At 39.5% G+C, this 15,818-nt stretch overlaps 1 protein-coding gene across 1 annotated transcript in view; it reads right to left on the minus strand.

Moving 5' to 3' along the window:
• DPYD (dihydropyrimidine dehydrogenase) overlaps positions 1-15,818 on the minus strand; it is a 3,199,941-nt gene that overhangs the window by 547,804 nt on the left and 2,636,319 nt on the right. Inside the window, exon 19 of the mRNA XM_069232136.1 lies at positions 986-1,128. Within this exon, the coding sequence (XP_069088237.1) occupies positions 986-1,128 (143 nt within the window). The remainder of the gene's footprint in view (positions 1-985; positions 1,129-15,818) is intronic.

A 15,818-nucleotide genomic window follows, 5' to 3' on the forward strand; every position in this document is an offset into this window, starting at 1 on the left:
AACAGAAACCAACGAGCCACCAAATACTATATCACCATTGGATACGGGGATGAAGCGAACGGCCTGTTGTCCCCCCTCTCGCGATGGTGCGCCTGGCCTTCCCCTACATGCTGACATGCTTTAACTCCTCAAACACCGTTAGCTACAAATCCCACCCACATAACGCCGTAAAGTTGTTCTCCTATCTTGCTTATTTCCCCCCCCTCTTCTTTTTTTTTCTCTATCCATTTTTGTATTTTTCTTTTTCTCAGTTTGCTTCGCTCTCATTCTCCTATTTAAAGTACAGAGTAGAACGGGTTTAAGTTGACTGATCACATATATGAGTTAAATTGATAGTATAAGATTGCGAAGTGTATAGCACGGCTCGTCATAGGGTTGGGTATATCAACACCAAGTACCAACGAATGCATAGAAAATGTTAACAATACCAAAGTAATAAGTAACTAAAATTGTATAATGTGTGTCACAAATGCAGACTGTTTAATGCTCACATACAACAAATGCAAGTTGTTAACTCGAGCAAACGTATAAATGTAAAGCAACAAAAGGTTAATAAAATATATTTAAAAAAATTAAAAAAAATAAAAAATAAACAATAACTGGTTTTTCTTCAACACTTTCCGCCATTTATAAACACCTGAAAATAACAGGTGTTCCTCTTACCCAACATGTTGATAGCCAATTTACTGATCAGGAAAGTTGCCAGAATTCAATCTAATTATCTGCAGGTAACAGAAGATGACAGTGTCCAAATCACTGAACTATTTTGTGGAAATAATTGTTTCTTACAATCTTAGCTGCATCTCTAATATGTTTCCTTTTAACCTTATGTAAAAATCAATTCATGCAGTTAAATGTGTCAAGACCTTTTGAAGGGAATTCGAGACTTTTAACTGATGTTTAAATAGCTATCAGGAAAATGCTTTAAGGATATAAAATAAATAAAATCCAAAAGAATTTGAAAACCGATAATAAAATGTTCAACCTGCAGAACGGAAGCTCCACTTTGAAGAAATTGCAGCCCACTTTCAGCTGAGTCAATTCCACCAGTTGCTAAAATGGGGAATCCTGGGAGTGCTTGAGCAACAGCTGACACCGCACGCAAAGCAATTGGGCGAATAGCATTTCCTAAAATAAAAAGAGAAAATGAGAAGTAAATATAAGAGGAGAGTTTATCTTATGTGCAACATTAAATTAAAATACCCAGTTACCAAGCAGTATTTTATATAAGAACAGAAATGTCTGCTCTGAAGAAAATTATACCAACTACAAAATATCACGATGCAATGAAATATATTTAAATAAATCTCTAAAGTTCCAATCAACCAAACACTAATGGTTATATATAAATCATCACAAATTAGTCTCCATCTATGAACATGACAAAGGCAAAAAAAGTAAAAATATATCTCTGCTCTATGAATAAACATAAACAAAGTTACATACACGTTTTAGGGGATACACATAGTGGTATATCTTCACCTAGTTCTTCATTGGTCATAATCATAGTTTTTGTCTGTAAGAAACTAGAAACGTATTTTGGGGACTGTTCTAGAGCATTGTGAGATAAAATACAGTTTCAGTGAGAATACCTGGGATTACATCTATTAGCAATGGTGCAGAAGTTTTTTCAAATGTGCAAATCTGTGTGACAAATTATTTGTGAGTCTCTAATTTTTAGACTGCATATTGTTGTCATTGATAAAATGATAATATTGTACTTTGAAGAACAAGGAGGAGGAGTCCGGAAGTGTCTTTAAAAACATAATTTCGTCGTCACATTTCAAGTGTGACAACATTTTAGAAATGGATGATGTTTCGGTTTTAACGTTCACACTGCTCCTTCTCCCCTTCCAATCAGAGACCCGCTGCAAATTTGCACTCCTCGCAGTTTTTGCAGATCTAGCAGGCAAGACATCAAATGTGCCACTGCTCAGAAAGTGTGTTTTGTGAATTGAACTTTCTATGTGTTCCCCATGTATCAATTTGAAGGACCTTCACTGGAATCTCAGATAAAGCTTTCTGAATACATTATGTTGTATGAGTCCGTCTGGAAATGTTTCACATTGCATTTTTGCATATCCTGACTACCATTGCTGAGGGAGCGAGGGGAGATTTACCTGAATTTTTTTTTAGATTTAAGAATTATTATTTTGTAATGCTGTTTATTATGCTTTGCTCAAATTGAGAAAACCATGATCATGCTATGTTGAATCTGCAGTTTTGCTAATTGATTATGCATAAAATGTGTATAAAACTCCCTGCTTTTTATAGACCAAGGGTAATTTCTCATTTTACTCCTAAAGTTCTGCCCCATTTTACTGGGATTTTCCTTATATAGAATGTTGTCAGAATTTTTTATGAGAATGATGCTCAAGCTTAGAGATTTAACTGCTTAACTAGGGATTAATATTCTGATACTGATTTTGTATTCTGAATCTGGCTTTCTATAACTTTTCTTACTATATTTTCTATAATACCTTATATGATTTCTTGTAATAAATCTTTACTTCTGATCTAGAACTCAATTATTGAGTGGTCCCAGCCCCTATTTAATTGTATTGATTTATATCTTAATAATTCTTGGGGTTGAGGAAAGAGGGTGGTGTCTCTAGCTGCTACATCAACTGGAGTCGAGCACTGAACTGTCAAGGTAAATCCCAGAGTGTCTGAAAATATTGGGGTGAGGATCCCATAATGACACAAGGAAGTAGGCTTTTCTTTTAAGACATGCATGTCAAATGTTTAAGTAGTGCCACATCAGCAACACACGCAGTAACATCCCCATACCAATGTAGTAAAAGAAAGAAGAATCAATTATCAAAACAAGACAAAAATAACAAACATGGATATGAGAAGAAGGAGATATTAATTTTTAAAGAAAAGGTAAAAAAAAAATCCCCAGAGACAATGGGGGTGTATAAGTCAATATTCGTCTGTGTGCATTACCAAAAGTGCCACTAGAGCCCTTTTCTGCAACACAATTGAAAAAAAGCTAATATCAAATTGTTCTTCCTGATACATCCTAGGAGGATAGGGGTATCATGGTCAGTTACTTGTGGCAGGTACACTGTGTTCTCAAACCTCTCAAGTTTCTAGATATCATCCAACCAGCCACCCAAATTGCAAGGGATAGAGTCCTGGGTTGTAGGTCACATACAGTAGTGAGAAGCAGGCTCAGTGAGCCAGGGACAGGTTTAAAAAAGGCTACGTAATTGGATGGCACAATGAGTGCTACAGGTCTGCTATTAGCCTCTGGGTACATGTAGTATCACTACACTAGGTACTTTCAAGTAAGTTAAATCTACCAATTTGATGTGAGCCAATTGTACCATGCTTAGAGGAGAGAGAACACTCACATTTGCACTGGTTAACAATGGTAAAGTGCACAGAGTCATAATTTCAACAAAAAGAAATTCAGCAAACAGGAGGAATGAAGACAAAACGTTTTGGGATTTGACCATGTCAAGTATGTCAGGTCTAACACTAACCCATGAGAGTTTGGAGAGATGCATTATGCCATTTTCTTTGGCCTCGACATATGATGGATATGTTAACCTTCAAAGTCATTATGTACTGTCACCACTGATGTGGTATCTAACGTGTTTAATTTGGAAAGCAATACTTGCAAAGGCCCAATTGTTTATAAGGAGCCCAACAAGTGCTGAGGTTGGGAACACCAAGACTACCTAGCCTTGATTCCACCTCAGGCTTCTTTTTTATGATCCTACACTTTCTGCCTCTTTCCCACACACTTCCAGGTCCCTTCACATCCGTTCTTTTACCCACTGTCACTGTTTTGCTTTCTTTCACTTCCTCCATCTTTCTTCATTTCTCTCTCAAATTTGGATAGAGAAATAGAAGGCCACACTTGCAACCACTGGCACAAATTAAGAATTCTCCTATACCATGATAATTTTGGAGTCAGAACACAGGTACACCCAAATGATGGATGTGGTACAGTGAAATACTGAGCATGGAGCAATAATCTGCTACTGTACAAAATAATTGGTCCTGAAGGTGTCTTGGCAGAAGCAGTTAGAGGACAAATGGGTTATCAACATCAGTCTTACTATCCAAGAACATTTGTGCTCTAACTTGTCATAAATACACAATGTGTGTACAATAGTACAGCAAATTAGCACTTTTCATTATTAACTATTTGATTGTATTGCACTTTCCCTCAACATATCCCTTTGATATAATTTCCCCTCAGAACCCATAGCTGCATAGATAGCAGAATGATGTGAACATTGTGATGTATAATACAAAATAAGGCCCAATTGTTTCAAAATATATGTAGGGGTTAACCCCCACTGTTCCCCTGGAACTCAGAGCAGGAAAGTGTGGGGCTGATCTTTTCAATTCAGGGCATATATTGATGCACCACCTCTTTTAAAGCTGTCAGTACTAATGTACATTATCCAAGATTTCATGCCTGTGAAAAACCTATATGATTTCAGTTTGCAGCGAAGAAAGAAAAAACAAAAAGAGAAATAAATGAAGGAAATATTTTCAAAAAACACGTTTGAGACGGGTATTTTTCTCAGGCAGCAGTTCAGCTAACCTTTCTCAGGTATTGGCTTGAACTCAATTAATTAAAAACTGTAATTGAAAATGTCATTACAAATCAGGTTATTTCATTTTATTTATCAAAAAGGTACACTGTTCCAAAATGTGACAACGACTGCAAATTCCAGGGTATCATTCAAGTATGGCTCGTTCAGAAGCAAGGGCCCTCTAGTATCATCATTGGGCTTGCTCCACGTCAGACTGGCACTGCAATGTCTGACGGGACTCTAATTGGGGCCACTAAGCCAAACTTCTGCGCACAAAAAGAATGACAAAGAAAGTGGAGAGAGGAAAAAGGTGTTTAAATTGACTCAACTCTCCTTAAAGAAATTCTTTAATTAGTATCAGAGAGCGTTGGTCAAGGTTAAGAACACACAGTTTGATAGATACAGTATGATAAGGGAGGATGTACACTGGACCAGTTAACCTCCTAGTCCCCGTTATTTTTAAATTATTTCATTTTATTGCCATTAAAAAATACAATCAACTACTGTTATAACTCAGTAAAAGCTATGATTTGAAGGTGTTGGTAAAAAAAAACTAGAAGTTTTACACTTTACTCCCAGCAGGTTAGAATAAGACACAATCTTTGCAATGAAGGAAAACACTGTATTACAATTATTCAAGCAACTAGAAAGACACTTTGGGAAAAATGTAAGTGCATATATCCTATCTGAACTGCAAATACTTGTCACTGCTCCACAAGAAGGCTGGTAAATCTTACTCCTTTAAAAAGGAACAACGATGTCTTGAACAGAACAGCCTCATGTACTGAGTGTATCCACCATTATCTGCTCTAGAAGCCACCTATGTACTACTGTCCCTTACCTGCAGGTCGCCACCTAATTCATTACCGTAACACAACTCATTACCTGCGTTTCAATACTGTCACAGGCAGATAATTAGCAATTTATTTTAATACCAATTTCTATGGAAATAATTGTCATGGAATGTCCTGAACCTACGTTTTAAAAACTATAATAAAAGTGTTAAGATAATCCCTGACATTTACAAATGTCATTAGTTCACCTATCCTTCCGATACTGCTTTGGCATTTTGGTTTAACAATTACCTAGCAGCATAGCAGCTTAATGAAACAGTTTGCAAAAGTGCGGCCCTAGAAATAGTCTTGGAATACATCTGCAGGCATTGCACAGCGATGTAACAAAAGGCTACTGCCAGGATTAAAGAGAGGAGACTTCCACATTTAAAATCACACAACACAAAAACATGGTCATGCCTGAAGTTGGTTTATGGAAGAGGGATTTAGTTTCTAGCTTGGGTAGAAGTGAGAAATGCTTGAAATTGCATAGACGAGTGCAATAACCAGATCAGTCTCACTCGTCACATTCTCTAAAAAGGTAGGTTTAGCCTTATCCAGGCAACAGGACTGCCTAACCTAATCAAAAATGTAAGTTTAAAGGTTCATTTATAGTTTGGTGAGTCACCCACCAGTTAGTCTGGTTAATGAAGTGTCCGGCTTCCCCTCCCAAGGGGAGAACCCGCTACCAGGTTTAGAAATACCATGTTGCCTGATGGGAAACTCTAGGATGAAAACGTTCCACATTGGATGTATATTGGATGCCCTTTTCTCACTGCTGGGACCGAGAGGGCTTCCATGTATTTTGGCACCCTCATCAATATGGGAGTTTGCTCCCAAAATAGAAAAACAAAATTGTCCTCCCTGCGTGTCAAGCCACTGATTGACTTCCGAGCCTGTGCCATGGATGACCAGAGCTGGGAAAATCAATGATGCTCACCCAATTCTCTATTCAGGGAAAGATGACAGTGACAGTTATGCAGCAATCCTGACTCAGATGGGCCATCGTGTCAATAGGTACACCACCTGACAGATATTTCCCGTTCCAAGTTACTTTTTCTCAAATAGATAAGGAGGGCAGGTGGGCTCTCATTAGCAGTTTACTTAATAAAGCTAGAGTAACTATAGCTACATTTATGTCCCAAATTTCAGATGACCCAGCCCCAATGTTAGAGCTCTACCAGGCCTTGTTAATTATTCCCCAAGTGATTATAGGGGGGTTCATTTTCTTTGAAACCTAGAGTTAGATTTTACATCTTATACGTGAGAACAGAATAAGCCAGGAATGGCTAAAATTATGTCAGATTGTATGAAAAGTCTTACTTTGGTGGATCTATGGCAGGATAAATATTTGAACAGGCGGGAATACTTCTGTTCTTCCAAAAGACACAATTCAGCCTCAAGATTAGATTTATTTTCTTTCCTTGCATGAGCTGAAACTAAGTATTTATTTACAGATCCCAAATAGTTTTTCAAATCATTCTTTAGTCGAGGTGAAGGTCTCTGGCATAAAGATAGAAAGGCCCAGAGGCAGGTAGTCTTTTAATAAAGTAAACCTTGAAGACGAAGAATGGTGTAAGGAGATCAAAAGTGTGGTAATAAACTACTTTAAGATGAACGCTAAAACAGCCAGGATGGAAAAAATCTGGGATGCATTTAAGGCAAGTATCCACAGCTGCATAACCTTTAGAGAAATAATGCAGAGGAAATATTTATTAGAATGCAGGACAGATGCAAGATTACTACCATGAGCGAGGGGATATCCCGAATGCCACCTATCGTCAAAAGGTTTGTGAGGAAAGTGAATATGCAGGCATATTTTTAGCCTGGCAGATTCGAGAACACCAAGTGCAGAATAGGATTACATCCCTCTTTGATGCAGACAATAAATTTATATTGCAGATCTTGTTCAGATTCAGGAAAGATTCCTTCAACATTGTGAACAGATATATACGCCGTCATTACGACCCTGGTGGTCGCGGTCGGACTGCCACCAATACAGTGGTCCGACCGCCACTTTACGACTGCAGCAGTAGCGCTGCAGTTGGACGGCCAGCACAGCCAGTTCTCCTCCACAGAAAGGTCTGGGGGTCCTAATCTGCCAGGGCAGCACTGCAAGCAGCACCGCCCTGGGGATTACAACCCCACCTTTCCATCAAAGGTTACATGGCAGTAACCCTGCCATCTGAAGGCTGGCAGACACAAGGTGCAGAATGCCCCAGGAAGGCCCCTGCACTGCCCATGCACTTAGCATGGGCAGTGCAGCCCCCCCAGCCAGACTAGTTGCAAGGTTCACTGTGTGCTTTGCAGACAGTGAACTTTGGGACGGGTGCTGGTCCACCCTACGCACTACAGCATTGCCACCAGCTCTATTATCAGCCGGTGACAATGCTGTCGTGCATTTCTCACGGGGCCAACGGGCTGATACTCTGTTTCCACCCGCTGACCCAGCAGGAAACTTGTAACGGGGCTGGCAGGGAGGCAGCCGCACTGACGGCAGCCTCCTCATCGGAACTTCCGTGGATGGGCTTTTCTTTCCACCAAAGTCATAATGACCCATCCATAGGGTTTAACAGTAGGTTGATGGTTTAAAACGTAGACGCTTTTTGATTCAGTTTCCCATTCCAAAGCTGCGATCAAGTCAAACTCAAGCTTTGGCCGTGAAATCCTTGGCTAATGGGAAGTCCTGTGGTGAAGATGGCCTGCCAACTTAGTTTTATAAGAAATGTGAACATGTTTTAAATTCAGAGCTTTTAGTCAGCTTCCTGAAAAAAGATAAGAATAAAAACAAAGTAAATTTGTATGGACCTATTAGCCTTTTAAATGTTGATTAGAAAATACAATCAACTACTGTTATAACTCATTGAAAGTTATGATTTGAAGGTGCAGGTAAAAAAAAAAACTGAAGATGTTTTACTCTTTACTCCTAGCAAGTTAGAATAAGACAAAATCTTTGCGATCAAGGAAAACACTGTCTTACATCGCAAAACTATTGGCCAATCGTATGAGTAGAATTCTGGGCTCTGTTATTTATCTGGATCAGTGCAGCTTTGTTTCTGGTAGACAGCTATTCTCCAATACAAATTTTTTGATTGACTCCCTAGACTACTTTTATTTTTTAACAAAAAAGAGTTCCCTTACAAGTTATTTTATTGAATGCTGAAAAGGCAGTTGATCTAGTGTGTTGGGGAAGCCTTTTTACTAATCTCAGGGAATTTGAATTCCCTGTGAGATTTATTCAGATCATGTATCGAATGTCTATAGGGGCAATAGCACAAATAATTATTAACTCTCACCATATTGGTCCTGCGAGGCTACTAAGGGAAAAAAGCAAGGATGTCCCTTGTCACCCATACTTTTTGCCTTTTATAAAGCCTTTAGCTATAGTGGTGCGGAATCAGGTCGCACAGGACAATGACACATGCAACATAATCCAGAGTGAACAGCACTTTAAAGAAGCACCCAGAGAAAATACAGCCATTTTGAGCCCTCGAACAAAAGCCAGGGTGGCTGAAAGGATGCTCCGTGGACCTGTGAACAACCACACTGTTAAACCGAGCAGTGACTTCTACTGTCCTTTCTTACCACTTTAAGTTTGTCTAAATGCAGGTCACATTTAGATGGAAACATGGGGACATTTCTGTCCATTGAAATTAAAAGATCATATTATCCACACTCAGAAAAAAGTCCTAAAGTTCAGGATTTTTTTATCTTTAAAAAGTGTTCAATCATCTTTCTCTAATTACTTTAGACATCTTTTTTGTGAGTGTACAATCAACCAAAATATAGTAGTATGCCATCTTCATTGTTGTGTCAGGCTGGTGTCACACAAGAAGATATGTCATTCAGAACTGAACAGGATCCAAGAAAAGGCTTCCCTCTTAAGGTAGCATTTAGTCTTAAATTTACCAAAAACATGTTGTTAATATGGTGTCTCTAGAGAAACACTTAATTAATTCTAAGATCAGTTACTTTTGGTGAATTTGGGATGATTCATGAAACAGAACTCGCAACTCAGACTCGTTTAACGAGAAAGTAAAGACCTATGCACACATAACACTCAGGCAATATCAAAGTACATTTGCACGCACAGATATTCTCTCACATATGTGTATTATTCCGCAGTTGCTGTCCTTGGAGGAGAAATAGCCGGTGCTCCAAGGGGAATGTCAGGGAAGTGAGACAATCCAGGAAGGAAAACACTCCAAGAAGAATACCTTTGTGTATTCACATACATTCGCAAATATTTTCCTACACTGGTCTGCCTTCTAAACTGAAAAAAAAAATTGTGGCAGAAAATCATATTATTAACACAATACAAAGTATAAAAAGTTTATAATACCTGAATATATGCGCAAAGAGAACGAAAGAATATGAAGTTATGTTGTACTCATTTTGATCAATGACACCCATTTCTTAATAAAAACTATTTTTCCCTGTTCGCCTTTAATAGATTTCAAAGCAGCTTCGAATTACTATCTATGATACGTTAGAAGTCATCATTTCTCAGTGTGGGGTTAATCCATTCAAGCGTTATACATAAACTTGCCAATACAACAAAAATTAAGATAAATATATCATGCATTTTCTTTGCTTAGGTATCAAAGCAGAGTATGATCTTTCAGGGGTTAACATAACATCTGAGTTCAGCAATTCAGAAATTACACCTGATATGTTAGTCCAAAATTCAGAGAGCTACGGTCACTGCACAACGATATAAAGTTCATTTGCATCTTCAGTATTAATTCGTGGAAACCTATAATCTTTGTGGCACTTTCATTTTAACATTTTTGTGGCGCATTACGTCCTGTTTGTTAACTTAAGTTGTTGCATTTGAAGACTTGCAAATTAAAATGTGTCATTATTCAGAGTTAATGATTTGATAATATCCGAAGCGCTGATATTCTGACCAAGCTTACATGTCCATTTTTGTGCAGTGGCATCTAAATCATCATTGGCCTGATCTATCAAAATATTATGGAACTACCAAAATATGGGTTTTACGTTCCTAACGTAGAATAGGTCTAGAAAGTCCTTCTTTTTTTTTTTAAATCAATGCAAATACTATCCTGATTCCAGTGAACGAAATCATGCACCTGTGAATATTTATAAAAATCATATTTAGATAGAGTCAATTGCTCTTGCAAATCAGAAAAATAACGTGAGATGCCACTGCAGAATAATTTTCCAACTGTAGTCAATCCAAATGTGGCCCAGGATTTCAGCACACTCATGAAATATCAGGAAGTACTAGGTGTCCATGGAGAGTTGAGTCTCCATCGATGATTTTCCTACTGCAGTATTTACCCCATTTGCTTCACATACTCTAAGTTTGTCAGGATCTTAAATCGCGCTCTGTTAAAATAATTCGGCTTTTCATCTGTCTTTTAAACTTGAAACTAAATCAATGTGTCATAACAGAAGCATTAATACTAGAAAAATAAAAAGAACATTCCTTTTTGAAAATATTTGCAAAAGAAAAAAGGTCTAAATTTGGGAAACTATTTAAATATTTTCAATGTGAAAAAGTGGTTATGAGAGATACAGTACATTTTTACAGCTCTCATAAACCAAGCTATACAAAAGCAATTGTATGATAGGGAAGCCATGAAAAGCGAGAATCAGAAAAGTCACACATCTCCACTTACAAAAGAGGTATGGCTTATGATTTATTGTGTGAATTGGGACCTAACTTTCAGGAGTCAGAGGTGACTGACGAGCCATAACACTAATGCCGATGTTTCCTTTGATTAAATTTGCCACTCCCATGTGGATATTTCTCCTGTAGATTGCCAAATACATACATTATTTTGTTTCCCATGCAATTCTTTTAAAGATGTGAACTTGTATTTGCAAATCTCACTTATTATATATGCACTGCATAATGATTTGCGCACACTGAGAGGGACAGCCATCATTGATATTTCCACATTAAGGCCCTCATTATGAGTTTGGTGGGCTTTTGGCAAGAACGCCATGCTGGCGGCTGTAAAAAGACCGCCAGTGATGGCGGTACAGTGACCGCTGTTTTACAAGTCGCAAACTGAAGACCTCCCAAATACAGCCACAAATCCTAAAACCACCAGACTGACCAAGAGCGAGAGAGAGAGATGGTACCACCACCTGCACCGCACGCTGACAACATTCCGCTCTCTATATTGTGGGGAATCCTAGTTTGTTGTTTGATAGGGATACAGGAGTTAGCTTAGCCGTTGGCTTGCAGACTTGTGCCCCCGTCACCTAGTGACTTTTACCCTACTAAGCCTGCTCTGTTTTAGCACATTTATTTAATTGATTGTTTTAAGATGGCTGCCTTGTTTAGACTAAGGCCTATGTTTTGATTCTCCTTATCAGTGCCACCGCGCTAGGGCGTCAAGATCAGGCGACAAATACAAACAAACTGAGGGTGTCTACGTTAGGTACTTTCCCTCATCACCATTTTGATGGAATTGTTTATACTAATTACCGTCCCAAGCACGCCTTGTTATCTATTGTTTGGGAACTAACTCATGTCAGGGGTCCAGGCAGATCTGTATATATATATTCCTCACTTTATCAAGCTGGGCAGAGGGATTCCGAACAGATGTCATCGTTGCTATCGCTTTGACACTGACCCAGTCTTCGTGTTCCTGCGGAGTCTGAGTTAGAGACCTCATTCCAAGGTAACGAGGGTTGGGGGGGCTCTTCTCATGGACATGGTATTGGCAGATTGAGGTATAACATACCTAGCCCTCTTCTGGGTTAGAGGTTAGGCCTACTTACTAGGGTATTAGGACATATTGCACACTTTATGATATTGAGTGATATTGCAAGATGGTGGGGGTCTTTGTGTTAATGACTCTTGTCTTTACAATTCTGTTCCTTGCATTGTTCATTATCCTACTCATTGCAGCCCATCTAACTTATCGTAAGTTTGCAGTTTTGATGAAATAAATATAATTGAAACTTTACTGCATCTCCTTTATTGCCTGTGTATGATTGAGACATGTTGTTAATGTGAGGAAGGGGTAATCACCGTTTAACCACAACGCTCCCTGAGATATCACGCTTTTGAGTCCATGCGTAAAGGCTGCCACAAATCATCTTTAACCGCTTGAGGTTTAGGTGAGGTGCTGCTTGTGAGCCAGAGGGGTTGTGATGACAGGTTGTGTTGTAGGATTGGCATAGTCACCTACAAACATGAGTACTGTCATCCTTAAACCACCAGTCTTGCCTAGAGCAACAGTCTAACTATGACATGGCGCCACCAACAATGGTGTTTAGGCACTAATTTACGGATACCCTGACTATCACAGTCTCACATACTACAGGTAACCCAAGTACCCTTAAACGGAAACGTCCATGGTCTTGCGGAAGATCCTCCTCAGCTGAACAGGGGTTACCTAATTAGGCTGTAGGTTGTTTGAGCTCGAACTCATAAAAGGACTTTACTTCCCGCTTGGTGTTCCATCTCTTCATCCACTTTACAATATGGCTAACGCCATAGAAATTCCTGACAATGCTAGAAAAGCATTACCATTACATCTATTAGCACATGGCTTAACAGATGAGGGTGGGGATGTTACATTCATAGTAGAAGCTAATTAAGCTTACCAAACAGAAACATTCTACTCCTGGGTCACCTTTCCTGAGGAAGACCGCAGGTTAATCACATTCAACACATGTAGAATTGCAACCGTACCACCACGATACAAAGCATACCAATATCATGAAATACCGCTCACTGACCAAGAGCATCAGAACTGGTTATAAGGCACCCTACCACATGTAATACAATGAGTGAGATTAGGTCCTTTAGGTAATGATGGACCAACATGGCCTATGTTTGCCACATACATACCTCACCCAGGTATACAAAACATGCAGGCAGCAGAGCTGCGCAAATTATATCTTGAATTAGTAATTCTATACAGAAGACTAATTCAGTTCATAATGCAGACATTGAATACAGCACCAGCGCATCCAGCACCAGCAGTACCTGCTGGATACCAATTGGCCGCTGGGATTACTCCACAAACAGTACATACCATACCATTATGGGTAACGTACCCAGAGAACGGGAGAAAATACCGTTCTGGATAGCCCAGAAAACAAATCAGCTGGAAGCTGCGTTTCCCCAAACGGGATCACAGGAGAAAAATAGAATTCTCACTATATGCTTGCCTTTCGGGATGGTTCCCTCAGTGGAGGACTGTGCCACATGGGGTACATTCTTCTCTGCAATATACACTACCACACATGGTCACACGACGCTTGCTAATTTACCAGAACTGTTCAAACAAATATAGATCGAACATGGGGCTGCACCAGCACTAGCTTTTGGGGATGAAACTAATGTGTAACTTTGACGCGGTCTCCTCAATAATACAGAGTAATATTAAAGGGGAAGTGGTAGCACTGGCTATAGGCTAGTGTCTCTGAGAGATTCCACATTTGGATCAAGAGAGAAAGCTACCAAGAGTTTTTTCTGATACCTATACTAGTATAGGATGGGATAGTTTGTGAGCCAAACAGAAAAAGCTTGAAACACAAAGTACCACCCCTAAGGATGGTGCATCAACAAAAACAAGAAAATACTAAAAAGCGCTGGGATAAACAAAAACAATTTAATGATAGACGACCTAAGAGAGCAGATTCTCCACATCCAGGGACCTCCAAAAGGAGATACACTCTCAGAAACAGGGATAGTATAAAACTCCTGACAGATATACTGATTCATGTCCCTCTCGTTCCTTTCGGGACGCACCAGATAGACGTAGCGAGAGAGGGGGCTGTCCTGATCGATGTCCTGAGTACGTAAAACAAAGAAAGACTCGCCGCAGTCTTCGGACAAAAAAGTAGATAAGTCCCAACAATAAAAGTCACAGTTTGAAAAGAAAAAGGTTGCAGCACTGTCAATTAAAAATGCTAGTGCCCTTGAGAGCATTGCTGAAGGACAAGACGTGGGCAGTGACACTGTTAGACAGCGCAGCAGACAATATGTCGCCAGAGTCTGAACGATCATCTGGATGTGACAGCAAATAGCCATTTCATTGCAATTGAAACAGCAGACAGCGCGTCCTCCCACCCGATAGGGTATATGATTTAAAAATTCAAATTGAGGGAGACATAGAACGTGCTATCCAAGTGATATTCTTGGATTAACTTAATTGTGATATCCTATTGGCTGAAAGAAACTTGCCACCTGAGCACGTCCGTAAGCTCCCACATGGGGAAGATTTCATTTTGCCTTCTTTCTCTGATCTTTGTTCCAGAGGTTGTAAAACAAGCCTACGCTGTTGATTGGGCTTTAGTGCAGGCTCCTGCTCTGTACTGCAAACATGTAGGTTGGGACAAGGAGTCTCCTTGTCATATAATACCTATCAGGTCCACACCCCAACCTCAGCCACAATTTCCTATTGAATACGAAGCAAAAGCTCCAGTGGGGGAGCTCCTCACTCAGCTAGAGTACCAGGGAGTAAGTGAGCCCTGTGCCTCTGGAATGAATAATCCGTTATTCCCGGTTGCAAAACCTGACCATTCTTACAGATTAGTCCTAGATTACAGACACTTAAACAGTCATACACACACATACGCTATACAAAACTCACATGGCACAGAACTTATTAACAATATAGTGAACAAAATGTACAAAACTTAGCACAAGAAAGTAGAGACCTGAGTTCTCATTTGGCTCTTAGAAACGCTTTTGCAGTTTCCCCCAAGGCTACAAGAACAACCCAAGACTGTTCTCAGCCCGTGTAACGTCAATACTACATGATCTTGATCCTGAGGCGCTATCCTATGTGTATGACATTTATCTCACAGACGACGACCTCACCATTCATCTTGTCAGGGTCGATCAGATCATCTTAGGATTTGCAGACCTTGGTTACAAATTTAACTTTAAGAAAAGTAAGATAGCCTTTCTTAGTGTATTGCTCCTGGGATATTAGCTATCGAATGAGGGGAAGAGCCTGACCCCACACTTTCTAGAGAAGTATGCTCGGTTGCACCCGCCTAACACGCTCAAGAAGCTACAGTCGCTACTTGGCTTTTTCAATTTTGGCGGAACATACATTCCTGACTATGCACAACATATCAAGCCTCTTTATGACTTAATACGCCCAGATTTTTCTAGCAAACACTGTTCAGTTGAACACACATGCATCCTTATAGAATTGCAACAGGACAAGCTAGAAGCAAAAGAATTACATACATGTGATAACAAAACAAATTTGGGCATCAGAGTAATTGCTGGTTCCATTGGGTTTACTTATGTCACCTTTTACGAGGGCGACACAGTGTCCATTGTGTATAAATCCCATTTACACTCCAATGCAGAACAATGCTTTGCACCTACAGAAAAAATTCTAACTGCAGTTCAAATGGCTGTCATTAAGTAGAGGACACTAGCCCAAGGGAAATGCATTATTTATGTTACCCC

The sequence above is a fragment of the Pleurodeles waltl genome, chromosome 4_2 (genome assembly GCF_031143425.1).
Source record: "Pleurodeles waltl isolate 20211129_DDA chromosome 4_2, aPleWal1.hap1.20221129, whole genome shotgun sequence".
Lineage (NCBI taxonomy): Eukaryota > Metazoa > Chordata > Amphibia > Caudata > Salamandridae > Pleurodeles > Pleurodeles waltl.